The sequence below is a fragment of the Sphaeramia orbicularis genome, chromosome 8 (genome assembly GCF_902148855.1).
Source record: "Sphaeramia orbicularis chromosome 8, fSphaOr1.1, whole genome shotgun sequence".
Taxonomy (NCBI): Eukaryota; Metazoa; Chordata; class Actinopteri; order Kurtiformes; family Apogonidae; genus Sphaeramia; species Sphaeramia orbicularis.
Window position 1 is genome coordinate 29,418,231 of NC_043964.1, and position 20,013 is coordinate 29,438,243.

Genomic DNA, 20,013 nt, shown 5'->3' on the forward strand with positions numbered 1-20,013 from the left:
TCACAACGACAACACGAATACATCCAGTTCTGTGATTTAGGTTTAGTGTCAGACTGTTGACCAGCTAGTATTAGGTTAACTGGACTTCACTTTGGACTAAACAGCTGATGCCGCTGACTACTGTTACAACACTGAACCAACTAAACAGTGAATATTTCTGTCATATTCTGACCATTGGTTTGTTCGACAGTCAGATCCACTGCGACTGTTGTGGTCCTTTAGTTTCTTTAATCCTGCATAAGTTTCTTCTTCTTTTCTCATATTTCTTTAGGTATGTGTCTCATATTTGGCTCCAACAGCTTTTACTCGCTCGTTTTGTGTCGGCGATTCAAAGTCCATCTGAATTTCCTCGTCGTCCGTCCACTTGTTGTAGCTTCTCTTTTGGTCCATTTTCCGAATTATCAAAATACAAAGCTTGTGGAAATTAAATGAGTTAAATATTGAACAGAATGCGGAAATGCTGCCAGTCTAGTCCACCACTCAGCCTTCTCCAGCACACAGCTCCGCCCCCTAAAGTTCCTGGTAATCTGGAAAGTACTACCTCTGTACCAGGAACTTCTTCGGGGTAAATTCGGAGCCGGGGGAGGGTCAGTTACCAGGGTAATTTTCGATGGAAACGCACCAGGAACTTTGAAAGTTCAGGGTAATACAGAAAGTTCCTGCAAAAGTTCCTGCGGTGGGAAAGGGCCTAATGATGGAGCACTCCTACCCTTCAGGGTTTGCAAAAAGACAAAAAAAAAAAAAGAGAGAAGAGGAAAAACGCCAACAACACAGCGGTAAGTATTAAGTAAACCATTGTTTCCTCCAAATAGGCTACACCTGTGTGATATGTTTGAAAGTGTGTGAACAAAAGCCCTCACATCAGTGACCAAACACACAGATAGATGTTAGCATGAGAGGGAGAGGATTCAGTTCAATAACTAATCACATACACACAACACAACTGTGTTCTGTTGGAAGAATTTAACTATAGAATAAACACAACTTCTCCATCACCCTTTTCTACTGTCGTACAGCGTTCCAAAACTTCTTTGGAGCTGAATAATTTGGATGTGGAGGACTGAAGTACGACAGCAATAAAAGTATTTAGTCATGAAAAGCCAAAGCTAAGCCTACTGAAGTGTTTTCACTTACTCTGGACGGTTGTCTGCTCCTGCTGCGGTCACCCACACAACTTTATTCCAAACAAAATCGTCTGGTCCTGTGAATCCCATCCAGTTTGGCCAAATAATCCATCAAGTTCAATGGACATTTTCGGTTAGCTAGCAATTTCCGCTGGTGATCTGTCCATCCCATTAGGAGAAAAATGTCCCTTTTCCACTGCGTTTGTCCGTCTCATCCATACGTCTGTTCCTTGTGTGTCAGCTGGTTTAGGCACAGAAGAGGACTAGAGTAGGACTGCAGCAAAAGTTTGTATTTTCAAGCCAACATTTGTTCGAGTCCCTCACATCAGCTCTGTGCCCTCACTGCGGAACTGAGTTCTGTTCACGTTCCAGGAGGCACACGTAAACAATACATGAGGCGTTCAGGAACAATTAGAATAATTAGGAAATTACAACACTTTTCAAAATCGTCAAATATTCAGAATATTCTGGTGGTTCTGGTTCTGTGAACCATGTAATCACAATCCTACATTTTAAACTCTGTAATTATCTATATTTCCCACACTTGCCCATCAACACATCACAACTTTTTGCACCATGTGCTCAGGTAGTTTTGTCGATGAGGTCTGACGTTACATTTTAGTGCATTATGGGAAGTGAAGTTCTTCTCCTGCAAAGTTACTATCAAATCCTCTGCACTTTAATCATATACTTCTAGAATAAGGACAAAAGTAAGCCTACTCACCAAATGCCTTTTTTTTTTTTTTTTTTTTTTTTTTAGGTGCTTTGCTTAAATTTCTGTCAGTCCCAATTGATAGTGACAATGCCACCTCCTCACAAGCTGAAGGTATTTATCAGGCTACATGGAATTAGTTACATCACAGTCTAGGGAAAAAAAATCTTATCATTATTAAATCTATCACAATCAGTACTAATTGCATATTATTATATAATAAATAGGCCTAATAGTAATAATAATATTTATTTTTCTTCTTTGGTGATTCGACCACCACATCTTCACGTATTAGGGGCCTCACTTTACTTTCTTGCCTTGGGACCCCAGATATCTTGAAACGGCCCTGCTGGTAGTTACAAGTAAACCGCAATTGGTGCAAAGTACTGCTTCATAATATTAGTCTCCTATGTTGTATTTTGTTGATCTTATGACCTCACCTTACTGAGCATGGGGCATTCTAGTTCAAGTGGTGCTCCCTGCAGAAACACAAGGGTGGAGCTGAACCAGACTCAGACCCAGAGGAGAAGGAGGTGTCCATGTAGAAGAGATATAAAGTTAAAGTGAAGACGAGTTCGAGCCATTTTTGTGCAGTAACACAAAAGAAGCAGAGCAAGGCAGAGAAAATGTAAGTACACTGACTGTTGTTATGTCTTTTACCAAGTGTGATTTTGATCATCTTTTGCAGTGTTATATAGTAACAAAATAATACTTCACTACTGTACTGAAGTATGTTTTGGGAGACTTTGTACTTTACTGTGGGAGGCTCTGTTCACTTTTACTTCACTACATTTTCTGACTCAATTGCATACTTCTACTCCCATTCATTTTTAATGCACAGTATCGCTACTCGTTACAAAAAACAAATGAAAGGAAATTGGATGTTTTAACTGCTGGTGTCCCCACCCCCGCTCCGAAAATCATGGACCGTTACTTGCCCCGCTCTCACAAACTATTCACCCCCCCACCTCCGTTTGTGTGCTTTCTGTGTACCTCACAGTTTCATTCTGCAGGTGTGCCTGGGTATTAATACTGTATATTAATTGTCACATTTTAAAGAATGATTTAACAAACAATTTTTATGTCACTACTTATAAAATATAGACTCACATCTTTTCCCAAAACTCTGCTCTCCCCAGCATAAAAACTACCACATCTACAACCTGTGATTCCCACAGGTCACATACTAGTCTAATATGAGACTATTATACAGCGTTTTAAAGTTGTGTCAGTTATCTTTGTGAGATAAAAAAAAGATGCAACTGTTAATTCACATGTCCGCCATTATCTAATATAAGACTATTGTATCCTGTGTCTATTAATGTTCTTATTTCATATATCGACCAATAGGGCTGGGTATTTCTTTTTAATTTTGCGTAATCGATTAATGGTGGATGAGATCGACTTTTCAGAGCAGGATCGCGAGTAAATGACCCGGAAACCGCCGATGGGAGGCACGGCCGGCTCCGTCTCGTGAGCCCCGCCCTCCCGGAGAGGTGGGGTGTTGGTCGTGCTCGTGACGGTTCTGGCGCAGGAGGAACGCGGAGTAACGGTGGAGAAAACCCCTCCACGGGAGGTCCTCCCGGCCTCAAACTCGAACCCGCAGTGCGGAGGAACTGTCCAATGGAGGCGGGTCACAGAAGGAAGCCAGTCATTCTAAAAGTATGAACTTCCATCACCTGTGGCTGAGTGTGGAGTTAGAGGAATAGTAAAGGCTGTTTAAAGCGGAAACACGAAGCTCCGCCCACCCTCTCCTACCAGTGAGTGTGTTGTACCAAAGGCCCAACATGATTCTGTTTGGGGTGGGGGGGCAAATTGGTGTCAGTGCCCCAGGGTGATAGTAATATGCCTTAAGGCTGGAAGCACCAGCGATAAAACAGAATAAAGATGACAAAGAAGTCCGATCTGAACCACTGTAGAAACACGGACATGTTTGTGTCCTGTTCATTGCTTCAGAGCAGATTCAGCTATTTACTGCTGAAATGTCATATTTATTTCCTTTCTAATATCAATATTGATTCTGTATTGCATGGCTGCAGTTGTCAAATAATCAAGTTACAACTCAAAATTATACTTTGGGATCACTAAATGAATCTGAATCAATCAATTAATACTGAATCGAATTGAATCAACTTGTATCACAATTAATCGATTCAGAACCTTATGAATCGAAATCAAATCGATTAAGGAAATTGGCTATGATACCCAGCCCTATCGGCAATAAATCAGTTATCTGCCTTTTTTAGCCCTCAATATCAGTATCAGCCCCAAAAATCCCATATCGGTTGGGCTCTACTTTATACATCACTGCTCTTTTGAGCCTTTTCCTCATTCTTTTCATTCTGATCAAAGTGATCGCTGTGTGATAGTAGTGGAGGAAAAATGTTTTGTTCTTTGTAGGATGGCCATACAACACAACAAAGACATTTAATGAGGAAACTTATAATATGCATTTATTACTAGACTACGTGTCATTGTAATGTCATGTTGTGGATTTTGTTACTGGATTACTATAACCTTGCTTGTGTGATGTAGTGTAGGGTAACCATATCTCGATTTCAAAAAAGAGGACACTCAGCTCAGCCTTGAGATATTTAGATGATCCCATGCTATGCAAGTACCGTAGTATTTCTGTGCAAAGTGCCTGTAAACCCAGAGAAAATATTTCAATGAAACAGACGGCTTGGAATTATTTTATTGTTTTAGCTGCAGAAGTGTCATAAAAGCTGCTGTGCATATGGACTTGTCCTTTTCTTGATGACTAGCCTATTTCTACTTTCCTGATCTGGCAAGATCAGGTTTTGCTTTACTGTGTTTAGATGGCACAACGGGGTAGAATAACAGACAAAACAAAAATAGAATTGATTTTTAACACATTTTTACTCAGGCACACAGAATGCACATCAATGGAAGATTTAGGATTTTCAGTGAGTATTTGAATTTCAGTCCAGTAGTTTTTGTTTTAGGTCTCTTTTCTAAATCAGCCCAGCTCTATCCAGGCCTCCATTGCTCTGCAAACACTTCCAAGGAGTGCTTCTCTTACAGACAGTGCACTGTTGCCTTTCTATGCTGGTCTTCTGTCTCTTTTCCATCTCTCCAGTGCTTGTAGACTTGCATATGTGCCATCCAAGTGAACACACAAACCTGCATAACTGTCAATGGCCCTTCATCAGAAGACATCCTAAAAATGAAAGATCAGATCAGATTAATCTCAAAGAATTTTTTACAACAGCAGAAAAATAGAAAATGTAATCAATATAACACTAGTGTCTACAATCACAATGCAAACAATGTAACTTCAGGAAAAGATAAACAAATTAAAACATAATAATAAATGAAATAAAATTAATAATAATAATAATAATAATAATAATAATAATAATAATAATAATAATAATAAAGGTAACATTCCACAGGACATTGTTGAAATTAGCGTCCTGTCGTACTTACTCTGATTTAGATGGATTTCCTCCATCCTTGAAAATGTTGGGTGGTGTTTTTTTTCTTGTCAAACTCCTCAAAATGTTTGGAATCAAAGGTCTTGATTATTTCAGAATCTCTGATAACGAGAGTGTATTATGGTAAACAAAGAGCCTCCACTCCACCCCCCACACCCACTGACTGAAGAACCACAACCCTCAGTCTAATGAACAATGCAATACTCACCCTACCTCAGTGAAATAATCATGACTCATGCACCTTGTTTTAATTTTAACTTGAATACTATATATCCAATATTACCTGTATATATTCTTTATCCGTTGTACATATTTCTATCTGTAGTATAGAGTTGGCTTTTGTATATTTTAGTATTTCTTTGTAGTTTTGTATATTGTCAGTGTTTTTCAGTATATATTTTCAGTATAATTTTGTGTGATTTTTTTTTCTCTTTTTGTTCTTAAAGTGTTTGCTGCTAAACAGAAACAGAGCTGCTAAACTGATTTTCATTATTCGTGTAACAGTGACAGTAAAAGTAAAGTTCTATTCTATTCTATTCTATTCTCACCTTTGACCAGGTGCAATGGTTTCACACCGAGGAGCAGTTACACTTCATCCATCATGAATAAAACACATTTTCACTGTCATTTTATAAGAAGTAAAAAATATTTTATTCCAGCTTTATGGGCAACTGAGTATGACATGACTGTATCTGTTCTAAATATTGGCAAGCAATAATAACTTTAATAACCAACTTTTTTTCACCCTTTTTTATTTATTTATTTTATATTAGTTCTTTCTTGGACATGGATGATTTTGTTCGCAAAAAATTAACTGAATGGGGTTTCAGCGACTTGATACAGAAATTTAAAGGTAATGTATTGCCATGTTTCCTTGTTACACACAGATTGAATGAAATATGACCTGCTAATCCTAAATCACCTATATGTTTACTAATCTAGACATGAACATGATTCAAGGTTACTTTCCTTCATTGGCATATATTTCATATTATTTTAAAAACAACTATGAGAGCAGTAGAAACAAATCCATTGAAACTGTGTTTGTGCAGGATGGGGATGAGGTAGAAAACATAATTAGATTGAGACTTGGCAGAATTTTATGGATTATTGAGAGTAAAATCTTTACACAAACAGGACAAGAATTGTGAAACCTTACATTATGTTGAGTTCATGAAACCAAATTATTCTTTGTGAACAATTCATGGTATAAAAATATATTTGTTCAACATGCATATTGCCTTGTCTTATAACCAAAGGATTTTTTGAATGACTATGTCAAATTATTATGCTAGACAGTTTTTTGTATTTAAATATGACATTATACATAATGATGTCTTTTTTTATTGCAGATGAAGAAGTTGACCAGGAGGCTCTGGGCTGTCTTGATGATCATGAAATTGAAAAGTTGATCAGTACAGCAGGAAAAAGGATAAAATTCAAGAAGAAACTTAAGTTGTTTCAGGTATTTTTTACACCAGGAAGAAAATGTACACAAATATTGTATTGTTTTCTTTCAGATTCCATCTGTGAATTTTGGAGTAAGAGGTGCTCCTGTACCTGTACTGTAATATTTGTTTTAACACCAACCATTTGTCATAATCTAATGCATTTAATGCTGTTAAAGGTGACGTATGTAGGATTGTGGCCAAAACTGGTACTGCAATCACATTCAAAATACTGTACAGTGCGGTATCCTCTCCGCCTCCCCCCAGGCTCGGGCTCGGGGTTGCCAGATCCAGCATGAGCGTCTATTACTAGCGTTTCCACTAATCCTTGCCACCACATAAATTTCATAAAAAAAATCATCACCAGACTTATTCTACATAAGTATAATATATAATAGGTCAGGACAAACGTCCTGCCCACTCAAATGAAAGTTTGCGAAGATTCAGGAGATAGGGAAAAGGTAAATGAGCCTTAAGTTTCACTTTTACTTCCACGAAGTACAAGCGACACGGATCGCTACTGTACCCCCCCCTCCCCCTTCGGATTACACACCGCTACATGAAGAGGTCACTTCCACAGAAAACATTGTACTACAAGGGGCTACCATGGCAAGCAACAAGTCCCACACCAGTACCCAGTCTCTTCACCAGTCCCGGACCGACAGTCTCATACAGCAGCCCGGCCCCGGGAGAACACACCGACGGTCTGATACCGGGTGAAGAGACCGCGGCCCCGGCTCTCAGTGGTTCTTACCACGTGGTCAGACTAGCCGGCGTCAGTCTTCAAATTCTTCTCTGCTTCCATCCGTCTCCATGTTTCAAAAGCATCTCCTATACATATCTTTGTTTTGTTTCTCACTTTGTCACGACGTATTTGGGAATAATAAGAGGCCTTTTAGGTTTATTAATGTCAGACATTTATGATCAGAAATGTTGCAGCTGCAGCTCAGTGTGAACTGACAACCTGGATGCTGAAAGGCTACTGACTCTGTGACTGGAAGACAGGTGATGGGTGGAGCATCAGACCAAAACACACAACGTCAACATAAACATCATTTCGGGGCTGACACTGAGCTTTTCAAATGCAAATATTCTGGCTGGACTACTACTGTCAGTGGTATCAGTATTTGAAATGAACATGATTCCTTGATGTCTGGTGACAGTCAAGGCCATTTTAGAATTACTTAGAACATAATTCCTACATACTGCACCTTTAAATCTCTCGTTTTCTTTGTGTGAAAATAAAATGTGACTTTGCACACTTTTATTTGCAGAGTCAACAGGAGTGTCAGGAACCAGCTCATTCTGCTCAGGTTTGATATGTCTTTCCTCTTTACTCACTGTCCCTCATACAAAGTTAAATGTGTGAACCATAAATATGCATTAGATTTTTTAGAATCCTATTCTAAAAATAAGATTGTGTGAATACAGTTTTTTAGAAGTTTTCCCCAAATACTGTACTGGTTAAAATATTAAAGATTTATGTTCAACTTCAGGCTTTACCTTCAACAAGTAACAGAAGTGAGCCAGGTGAGGTGATCCACACTGAATAATAATTGGTGTCCTTTTATTGTCGAGCTAAAAGCATTAATATTTTTATCCCTTTGTGTTGCTTTCATTAATAAAACAAAGTAGTAAAGAGAAAGTTGGAGCTTCGGATGGAGGAAAACAAAAATCAAACTCCAAATAAACGACAGTGTAACACTGTAACAGGAGCATATGAAGGTATTTATTTAATTAAAAATGTGGTACTTCACACTAATTTATTGTCTATATATTTTGAGACACATAATTATACAGTTATTGAAGATAGTGGTGCATATTTCCTGCTGAATGTTTTTTTTAATTTTATTTTTACAATGACAGAACACAGAAAATTGGGTGAGGTGAAACGCATCATGAGCACTCTTCATGACAGATTACATCACTATGACAGAACAGAGCTGAATGATTTCCTGAGGTAAGTATATTGCATGCAAATGTTTTTGCTTGCATATTATCACAGATGTGTTGATGTGTAGATATGTAGCTGTTTGCTTACCTCCTGAGCTCCACTATTTATCACTTGTTTACCTGATTCCTGACACATCCTGTTTTATTTCCTACTGAACATTTCTAACTCAATTTAACCTCTTACACAGGAACCAAATTTGTGATTTGGAGACAGACAAAAGGGAGATGGTCGGGGTCTTTGGTAAAACCGGGGCTGGAAAGAGCTCTTTGATTAATGCCATCATTGGAGAGAAGCATCTTTTGCCATCTGGAAGTGTCATTGCATGTACTACAGTCATGATTCAAGTAGAGGCTAATATGGAGAACCAAAAATATGAGGCACACATTGAGTTCATCACAAAAGAGGTAAAATGAACTAAATAATGTTTATGTTTACAAAAAGCTGTTGAGTATTGGGTTTAATGTAATTGTTTTCATCCTTAGGAGTGGAAGGATGAGTTGTGGTCTTTCAAAAACCTCTCCGGTGACAATGGAGATGAGGACAGTGACAATGGAGATGAGGAAAATAAATCTACCAGAGATGATGATGAATATTACGACAATGTTGAAAAGCTGACAGCACTTTATGGAGATCAATGGAAAAGCAAATCACCAGAAAACTTGATGGAGGCTAAGTATTTCAAAGACGTCCCTGAATTTCTCCAATCCAAGAAGAAAATTTTGTCATGTAACTTGGTGAGGAACACGAATCATTTTCAGTAAAAATCACATAATGACAAAGAGGCAGTATTGTACGTCAGTCACAATTATTCACCATGTCTAGTCTTGTTTTGCATCAACATATATTTTAATATTTGATTCATTGATTCTACATTTGTTTGACTGTTGTGTGCAGCCCGAAGAGCTATCTGCAAAATATCTGAAATACACAAGAAGTGGGTCAACAAAAGAAAACAGTGGAGAAGTAGAGAGGTGTTATTGGCCTCTGGTGAAGTGTGTGACTGTCAAGGTGCCAAAAAATGATCTTCTCCAGCATGTTACATTGGTAGATCTTCCTGGAAATGGAGACCGTAACAAGAGCAGAGATCAAATGTGGAGAAGGGTAATTCATTATATATGAGCTTTAGTTCACTGGGAATCAATAATTCACCTACATGTTATTACAGGTTACTTTTTTAAAGCTTGATGTTCTTTCAGATTGTTGGAAATTGCTCTACTGTGTGGATAGTGGCTGAAATAAACCGAGCAGCAACAGAGACAGAAAGCTGGGAGATCCTGAAAAGTGCCTGTAGCCTCATGGGAAATGGTGGCGAATGTCAGAACATTCACTTTATCTGCACTAAGACTGATGATATAGATGAAGAGTAAGTAGTACCCTTTAAAATATCAGACAACTTTCCTTTTTGTTTTAATTAATTTGAGTAGACTTTCAATATGTTTATTTAATTGAATTACTGTTGTAATATTGTTTGTAATAGTTGTTAACTCAGATGTGTCAAGTTTTCTATGTTCTTTAATTCTTTATCATACTGTGCAATTCATGTAAATATCTCTACGATTTTGTTTTGCTTATGAGTACCAAATCATTTCATATGAAACTATTAAACTAAAGTATGCACTTTCTAACAAATAACACAAATAAATGAAAAGGATGCAGACTTATAGATACATGTTTTGCAGCTCAGATGCAGATGTTGGCCGTCGCATATTTAAAAGGAACATGGAAGCTAAGGACAAAGTGAGGCAGGAGTTCAACAAACTAAAAGACGTTAAAGTGGGTATTTTACAGAAAAATCTAGAATAAACTCAACCTCCAAACTAGAATAAACCCTATCTTTTTTTTATCATTGTTTCAGAAACAATTCAGGGATGACTGCTTCACAGTATTCACTGTGAGCGCCAAAGAATTTCTACAGAAAAGACTTCTCAAACCAGAGGAAACTGGTGGGTTGAGTGTCTTGATAAAAATGGTGGATTTGTTTCTTAGTTTTATCTTTTATAATGAATTTTCTTTAAACAATTCACAGTCAAGCAAAATAGTTAATGCACTTAATGTACAGTAACTAAATACTTTATGTAAAATATGTATTTATACAGAAATACCCGAACTTCAGATGTTTCTGCGAAGTCTCAATGACCAGCACTCAGAAACACTGAACTATGTGTTTGGAGCCTATGGGATTCTCTCTCTGATGAAGGCGGCACACTGTGGAGATGTGATCATTTACACTTACATTAATCCATAAAGAGCACATTCTGTTTTGAAAGGTTACATTCTCTAATAGTGTTTGTAGATGTAATAATGCTCATGCAGTGATTATTTTTGTTGGTTTCAGGCTGCCAGAAAAACATCAGTGTGTGCAGAGCTTATGGAAAATATAACATGTGAGAAAGAAAAAGTCAGAAAACCCATGGAGGACGCTTATGAAGGTTTTAAAAAACACCTCCACACAAGTGTTGAAAAATCAAAAGAGTCTTGTGAAAAGGCGCTAGAAAAGATGTTATATCGTTCTGTATGTACAGTTTTGTCAGATCAACATTTACTTCAGATGAATATCTTTTCTGTTTGAAAATGTTCATGGCATTCATTTGTTTCAGGGAAAAGCAAAGTGTGGTTTTCACAACAAATTGAAACATGCTATGAAGAACAATGGCATCTTCAAACCAGTGAAAAAGACGAAAAAAGGAATCAACATGAACATGACATTGTCTTCACTTCTGTCTGAAAGCATTGATGAGGAGTTCAAAAACGCCTTCCCGTAAGAAATTATTGAGGAACTAAAACCATGTTACACTTTGGAGAACATTTGAAGTACATACATATTTAGAATATGAACAGAAACATGTGTCATTATACAAGTTCGACCTTTAGGTGCCAGAGTTTTTTTTGTTTGTTTGTTTGTTTGTTTTTTAATATTCAATTTTAATTTCAAGATTTCAAAAAGCTGTCTGTTTAATTCAGTTATGTTACTTGTTGCAATATTGTGACTTTCAGGCTCAAAGGGAAATAAAAGGTAAAACAGAGTCTGTTTAGTTTACAGTTCAGTTTGTTATTACATTTCAGGAATGATGGAAATTCGGGTCCATTCTACGGAGCTATCAGTGACTTTACACTTTACACAGAGAAACTGAGTCAAAACTACAAGGATGTTGAACTGCAGCTGATATTTCTCAAGACAGAGGTAAAAGATCATGTCTTCATGTCCTTAAATTTATTATCAAGCAGGTATATTAACTTTGTGACTGAGAACTGGAATGATGCACAACATTCAGTTAGAATGTTTAAAAAACATCTTGACTTTAAGATAATCTACACTTTGGGGTTTTTCTCCAAGGAAAAAAAAATGAAGGCAAAACTCTGCAGAATCACCCGGCATCGCAAGAAAACAATCTACAATAGTCTGCCTGAGACAATTGAGGAAACAATGCGAGAATGCTATACAAGTAAGAGTTTCAAGACAACATCTAACCCCATAATAAAATGCATTTACATCTTTCATGGTTCTATAAAACATTATTTAATGAAAATATATAATATTGATGTATAATTGCAGGAGCAGCAGAGGTCAGAGGCAAAGAAAGTCTTAATAAAATGAGGGAAATTATTCAGAACCATGTACGTGCGTCAAAGGCCACTATGTTTGACTTGGCCAAGGATGATATGTTGACCCAACTGAGAGAACTGATGGTTTGTTTATTTCACAAAATGTGCAGTTATTGTGAAGTAGTGTTATGATAAAAATACACAAAGTAATATTTGTCCATGTGAATAATGAGTAATGGAGGTTTTTTGATGCCGAAATAGGGGGACATCTTGAAAACATTGACGGACACTATGCAGAGATCCATAGAGCTGTCACTGAAGACGAATGACAACTCAATCCCAGGTAGAGGAAACGTTTCAAAATAAAAGATTATGTACTGATTATATAAATATATGTATGGATACTGTAGATATGAGTAAAAAAAATGGCTTTAAGATGATGTAAATGTTGAAACAGGTCTTGCATTTGATTAATTATTTAATAATAATTTGCATTTTCTTTTCTTCAGATGTTTCAGCTGAACATTCTAAAGTGGAGAGTTACTACAAAGAGCTGAAAGGCCCAGATGAAGAGACTTCCTTACTCTGGTAAAACTTAATGCTCTGTTCTCTACACCAAGTGCTACTGTAGTTAATGCAGCCCCTTGAACTCTGCACTATATGATTATCACACACTCCTGTCACTGCCAGATACACTGATCAGCCATAACATTATGACCACTGACAGGAAAAGTGCCTCGATATCACCTGTCTTTGGGTCAGTGTTTAGCCCTCAAAACTGAGGCGTTGAAAACAGTTCAAATGGGAAAACATTAGGATCTGAGTAACACTGATAAGGGAGCATTTGTGATCTCTAGATGATTTGGTCAGAACATCACCAACACTGAAGGTCTGTGGTCTGCAATGGTTAGTATTATCTACCAAAAGTGGTCTAATGAAGTACAACTGGAGCTTAACACAAACGGGTATCTGCATGTCACACAAAAGCATTTAATCCATGGAAACCCCACCTCGCAATTTTACAGGATCTGCCACTAGTGTGTTGGTACCAAATACGAGAACACACTTTTACAGACCTTGTAGAGTCCAGGCCACTAGGCCACTCATCAAGTCCTGCAATTTTGGAGGTCTTCTGATTCAGGATCATTCATTTAAGTCCCTTGGGCAAATGTAAGGACCTGTTATGCTGCTTCCAATATATTAAGACTAAATGTTTGCATGCTGACAAGTGCCATTGTAATGAGATGATCAACATAATTTCCACTTAACCTGTCAGGGCTAATAGAATCATGGCTGATTGAAATTAATCTAATTTACACCCTGTCCACATGAATACAGATATTTTTCTGAGCTGGTATTTTCTTCTACAACCTTCATTTTACAAAATACACTATATTGCCAAAAGTATTCACTCACCTGCCTTGACTCGCATATGAATTTCAGTGCCATCCCATTCCTAGTCTATGGGGCTCAATATGACGTCAGTCCACCCTTTGCAGCTATAACAGCTTCAACTCTTCTGGGAAGGCTGTCCACAAGGTTTAGGAGTGTGCTCATGGGAATTTTGGACCATTCTTCCAGAAGCGCATTTGTGAGATCACACACTGATGTTGGACAGAAGGCCTGGCTCTCAGTCTCCTCTCTAATTCATCCCAAAGGTGTTCTATGGGGTTGAGGTCAGGACTCTGTGCAGGCCAGTGCAGTTCATCCACACCAGACTCTGTCATCCATGTCTTTGTGGACCTTGCTTTGTGCACTGGTGCACAGTCATGTTGGAAGAGGAAGGGGCCAGCTCCAAACTGTTCCCACAAAGTTGGGAGCATGGAATTGTCTAAAATGTCTTGGTATGCCGAAGCATTCCCAATTCCTTTCACTGGAACTAAGGGGCCAAGCCCAGCTCCTGAAAAACAACCCCACACCATAATCCCCCCTCCACCAAACTTTACACTTGGCACAATGCGGTCCCACAAGCATCGTTCTCCTGGCGACCGCCAAACCCAGACCCGTCCATCAGATTGCCAGATGGAGAAGTGCGATTGGTCACTCCAGAGAAGGCGCCTCCACTGCTCTAGAGTCCAATGGCGGCGTGCTTTACACCACTGCATCCGGCACTTTGCATTGCCCTTGGTGATGTATGGCTTGGATGCAGCTGCTCGGCCATGGAAACCCATTCCATGAAGCTCTCTGCGCACTGTTCTGGAGCTAATCTGAAGGCCACATGAAGTTTGGAGGTCTGTAGCAATTGACTCTGCAGAAAGTTGGCGACCTCTTTGCACTATGCGCCTCAGCATCCGCTGACCCCGCTCCGTCAGTTTACGTGGCCTACCACTTCGTGGCTGAGTTGCTGTCGTTCCCAAACACTTCCACTTTCTTATAATACAGCTGACAGTTGACTGTGGAATATTTAGGAGCGAGGAAATTTCACCACTGGATTTGTTGCACAGGTGGCATCCTATCACAGTTCCACACTGGAATTCACTGAGCTCCTGAGAGCGACCCATTCTTTCACAAATGTTTGTCAAAGCAGTCTGCATGACTAGGTGCTTGATTTTATACACCTGTGGCCATGGAAGTGATTGGAACACCTGATTCTGATTATTTGGATGGGTGAGTGAATACTTTGGCAATATAGTGTATCTCTATCCACACTACAATGCAAAATCAACTACAAACTAGTGCAAAATGCTCTGACAAACTATTGTGTCAGACAAACATTAAACTTGATCATAATAGATGTAGCAGAGTTTAGCCTGTCATGGAGATGAGTTACAAAAACAGGTTAAGTAATAAACCCACTAAGAGTGTGAGTTCAGTTGTGTCAAAGTGTGTTTTTTACATTATGTAGTATTTTAATTTGTATTTTTTTGTGGTTTGAGGGGTCATTACAATATTCAATGTTGGGCCTGTCAAATGTCACCTTTTGAAAATCTCTGTTTTTGTGACGTCGAACACTGTTTATGTGTGGACAAGAGGCCCAAATGTTGAAAAAAAAGTATGTTTATAATATCAAATATCCACAGTAGTCTGGAAAGGGGAGAAGACACAAGCAATGCATCAGCACTAGATAATCAATGTCACGTTATCTTACGAGGATAAAAAAATGTTTTAAGGAGTCCAAATGATAAACTATTGTTGTAAATTGTTAAGAAGGAAAACACAGGGGGAGGGGGGTCTGCCCGCACCCCCTGTTTCCTGGATGCTGTCTAGGGCGGGGGGCCCCGGGGGAGGGGGGTTGGAACATTGGCTTGGGGCTAGCCGCTCTCTTGCCCGCCACAGGTCGTGGTGGAACCAGGAAAGATGTGTGTATGCGGGCATTGGGGGTGTGGCGGTTGCTGGCGGGGTGGTGGACCGTGGTGGGGTTCCTGGTGGCTGGTGTTGCCGCTCTGGGCTGCAGTTGGTGCTTGGGGGGATTCGTGGCGGTGCTGCTCGCTGCCGGGGGGGGGAGGTGGCGGCGCTCCGGATACGCGTGTCTGGTGCGTGCAGGTCTGTGCGCAGGTGGGTGGGAGGGGCTGTTGATGGGTGTGGGTACATGTGTGGGTATGTGTATACATGTAGATGTGTACGTGTGGGCGTGCATGTGGGTAGGTGGGTGTATGGGCATGGGTGGAGGTGTGTGTGTGTGTGTGTGTGTGTGTGTGTGTGTGTGTGTGTGTGTGAATGATCAAACATGTGGGATGGGTGGTGTGTATGTCTGGGAGTCAGTGGGTGTGTGCGCATATGCTTGTGTGGGTGAGTGGAGGACGGGAGGGTGTGTGGGGTTTGGGGGTTGGGCTTGATGGGATGGGGGGGTGGGCCTCCGGGCCCCCGGGGCACTTGGCTGTGGCATCGGGGTGCGCACTGGCCTACAGCGGGTGGCTGTCTGGGCCAGCCTGGCCGCCCGGTGTGCTGAGTGGGACCCCTGCCTGGGGAGACGGGTGGCTCCTGGGCTCGTGGGGCTCGGGGACCAGCGCCTTGCCTGCCCCTGGGTGGCCGGCCCCCGGCAGGGGGGTGGCAGCTGGCGTCCCTGGCCCCCTGGGGCCTGTGCTCGGCTGCTGTGGGGCCTCTGATGGGGGTTCTCCCTCGACCATCTTCGGGGCGGGCACACTGTTGCCTCTCGGGGGGGGGGGGGGGGGGGGGGGGGGGCTGGATCCCCCCTCTCTGTGGTGTCTGCTGGATGGCCGGGTCTTGGGGCCCTCTTGGTCGGTCCCTGATCCTTGGAGGGAGTGCGGTTGTGGTTGCATATGTGTGTTCTTCACCTCAGTCTGTTTGCCTGGTTCACTCTGTCACAGCAGACGAATGTGAACAACTGATGTTGTGTGGATTTGTTTCTGGTATTATTTGTGCGAACGTGGTACACGATATTTTGTTCATGCTTTCTTTTCTTATATTCATCATTTCGTAGGTCTTATGTATTTCATTGTTGTTGTTTGTTTTTTTTTTCTTTGTAGTTTTGTTTGTTTTGTTTTTTTTCTCTCTCTTCTGCCCAGTTTACTCAGTTCTGGTTGTAGTTATTGTCACCATTATAATTGTCTCCATGGTTGTTACTGTTTGTATTGTTGATACTTTCTTGTGAGGGTCTTCGCCACCTTCTTCTCTCTTGTTCACTCCACTTCTTCTACCCCCACCCCCATGTCAGGTCTGGCATCGAAATATGGTTCAACAAAACTCATAATAAACACAGTAGAATATCAAAGGGCGCTTCATATGCTTTATGAAGTTACCCTTGGCAAAGCAAATTTGTTCAGCACCAAAAGGGACCAGACTACCATTCTGCTGTTAGGACGCTGGACAAGACAAGTAGATAAAAAAAAAAAAAAAGTAGTGTGAGATACTCCCTGGTAAAATGTCCAAATAAAAGAGGATACACAAGCAAAGGTGTTGGAAAAATGGGCAATGATGACTGGGAGTACAGTTGGTGTCGGCTGCTGCCTTATCGGTACAGACAGCTGCCTGTCAGCCAGCTGAGCCCATAAAAAAAAAAAAAGAGAAAAAAAAAAAAAAGAAGGAAAACACAGACTCAGGAATTTGCTCATCCAGGGATATCTCTCCCTCCTTTATTTGACACTGGGTTTTATTCAGGCCCTCTGGAGGCCCTCAGGAGAGTGATACAACATCTGCACATCCTTTCTACCATACAGGGAATCTGACCATTCACTACGTGCATGATACGCTCCTTTGCCAAATGTGATGTTACCAGATTAATGACTTTGTTTTGACCATAGTTTGGTGAGAATTTCCTTCCGTCCTTATTTTAAGGTCAAGCTGACCTGACACACACACACCGCTTTACCAGAAATTGCTCAATCTCAAGAAACAGACACACACTTAAGGCTTATCAAAACAGTACATGTGACACTGGACGGATGGTGGAATTGATACTAACAGAGAGGAAATGAGAATCACAATATTAAAGTATTCTTTTTACCTTCAAATACCATTTTAAATACCACATTATTGTTTAACACATTGTGTGACAAAGTTTTTTTTTTTTTTTTTCACTACACTAGGCCTGACATGTTGGATGACTCATTGGATTCACCTGGTTCAGCTGCAGCAGCAGAGACGTCAGACTTCAGATTTCATTGAAACTCATCATGTCCTCACCATGTCTGACTGTTTTAGGGAAAACAAACAAGACAATCTGATTAGCTGCAGGTTTCGCTGCCATACCTAGGCTGTGGAGTTACTATCAATCACTCTTATTAACATATGTTGTATTATGGCATTATTTTAATGTTTACTTTTTTGTTAGAATGGGTTTGTATGAGAGTTTCAATAGCATGCAGAAACTTCCTGTTTTGTAGAATTGTGCTTAGTGAGATGTTTTTATTTGTATAAACACAGCCTGGGCAAAAAAACAACAACAACAAAAAAACCTGGATTTAACTAAACAAGTAGTTCAGAACCATCCAAATACATACATTTTTTGAAACTATATAATGGGAAATACTATAGGTTTAGGGTTAGTGTTAGGGTTAGGGACTTTTATGTATTCATGTAATTATAACAAAGGGATGTTTCCTTCCTGCAGACTTTCCTGTAGTTTGCATACATTTTAACTCACATAAACTCTGCAGTTTGATGTAGACATTAAAAATAACATATAAAAACTTATCTGTGGTTTGTTCTTTTCCAATAAGCAGATCCTGAAAGATAGACCCATCATTCACTTACGAGTCTAAATACTTCCTTTTTCACAGAATTTGCTTTTACAAATTTGACAGTTTTTATCATTTGAATATGTTTTCATGACTTTGTCCTGCTCAGTGTCTGTTGGTGGCTCTTGAATTTCCCTGAACTGTTTGAACATTGAACACATGAAATCGCTTAGAGTCAAAACATCCTGATGGTTTTTACCCCTCTGTCATCATTCATAGGGGCAGAGTTGTACCCTGTCTGTCAACATGATAGCTCACCAAATCATCCGATCTCCTTCATGTTTGAATTTTACTTATGACTTGTGAAGCTCTTTGATAACTTCTTTGGGCGTTGACCTTGACCTTCATTTTCAAGGTGAAATTGGGGTTGACACATCAAATTCGGGCTGCAATGTTGACCTACATTTTTCAGGTCTTTTGGGGTCAGTGCAGGGTCATGAGGGCAGATAGGAGAAAGCAGAACAGATGAGGAGAGGAGACAGTGATACTGGTAGGGGAGCAGTGAGCACCAGAGTATAGGTGCAGGACAGCCCTCATTGTCAAAAGAGGTGGACGAGGGTCAGTACAATGGTCAAGTGAGCGTTACAAGTATGTTTTAATGGAATTATCTACAATGTGTAAAAACAAAAACATTGCTAACTGTAAAATGGTGGCTTCAATATGCATTTATACCAAAACTATACAGAATAAGAAAAGCACTTGGAGAGCGCAGACCTCCACCAAGAGAGACCCCCCCCAGTCACCACCAAAATTTATTCTTTACTTCCTTGTGCCACTATCAACATTTCCTGAAAATTTCATGAAAATCCATCTATAACTTTTTTAGTTATCTTGCTAACAAACAAACACGCACGTACACAAATCAAAGTGATCACAATATCTCCTGTTAAAAAAAATAAACTACTACTGTTTTTACTTTTTTAAATCATAATTGTTTTCTGAATGTTAGGGGCGTGAATCAATTCTATAAATGTATGTGCTGTGTTGCTCAGTAACAGAATAAAAAATGTGTATTTTGGCTTTTTTGTGGTTGATTGTTTAAGGTTGATGCATGTTGCTGATTAACAACTATTTTTGGGTCTAGCAAAAGCAATATTAATGTGAAGCATTTTAAACATACAGTACAATCATGAACTTCTTGTGTAGTTCCACCAAGATGTATGGATTATTAAAATAAACAATAATTGCAAAGGTATTTATGGCATTTTGTGATTTTACAAATATTTTACAGTAAGCGCATCGTGTCTCCCTTTTTCGTGAGGACTTTTGTGACCAAATCAATGTACAGTACAAACAGAAATCTGAAGCTGAATCAACATCTTCATGTTTGGCAACAAACCTTCAAATTAGGTGTGTCCTGTCCTGAAGTGGAAAATCACTGCAGGGCAGAGAGTGATGGTTGGGAAGTGAAAGTGAAAATGTTTGACAGTTAAGGGAGTGGAGGGACGGTCAGTAACCACAGCTTTGGAGATAAGCTAACTAATAAATTATGTAACAAAGGAAGAAGCAACCAGAATTTCCATAAAAACAGTCACATGCAGTGACATGTAAACCATGTGATGCACACAATTTAGGGAGGGAAGAGAAAAAGCCATAACAAAATATTTACAACACCAGAGAGTTGGATTAACTCCCAT

At 39.6% G+C, this 20,013-nt stretch overlaps 1 protein-coding gene across 1 annotated transcript; it reads left to right on the plus strand.

The window, feature by feature from the left end:
* The first annotated feature begins 2,445 nt into the window (after nt 1–2,445).
* LOC115424084 (nuclear GTPase SLIP-GC-like) lies at nt 2,446–18,705 on the plus strand. Its single transcript, XM_030141189.1, has 22 exons — nt 2,446–2,464; nt 6,068–6,147; nt 6,647–6,759; nt 8,017–8,055; nt 8,239–8,272; nt 8,378–8,467; nt 8,609–8,702; nt 8,884–9,100; nt 9,179–9,430; nt 9,591–9,797; nt 9,893–10,059; nt 10,376–10,469; nt 10,552–10,639; nt 10,793–10,911; nt 11,032–11,208; nt 11,294–11,454; nt 11,760–11,877; nt 12,031–12,139; nt 12,250–12,383; nt 12,501–12,582; nt 12,749–12,827; nt 17,726–18,705. The coding sequence occupies exons 2-22, from the start codon at nt 6,081–6,083 to the stop codon at nt 17,802–17,804; spliced, it is 2,520 nt and encodes an 839-aa protein (XP_029997049.1). The 5' UTR covers nt 2,446–2,464; nt 6,068–6,080; the 3' UTR covers nt 17,805–18,705.
* Nucleotides 18,706–20,013: the final 1,308 nt, after the last annotated feature.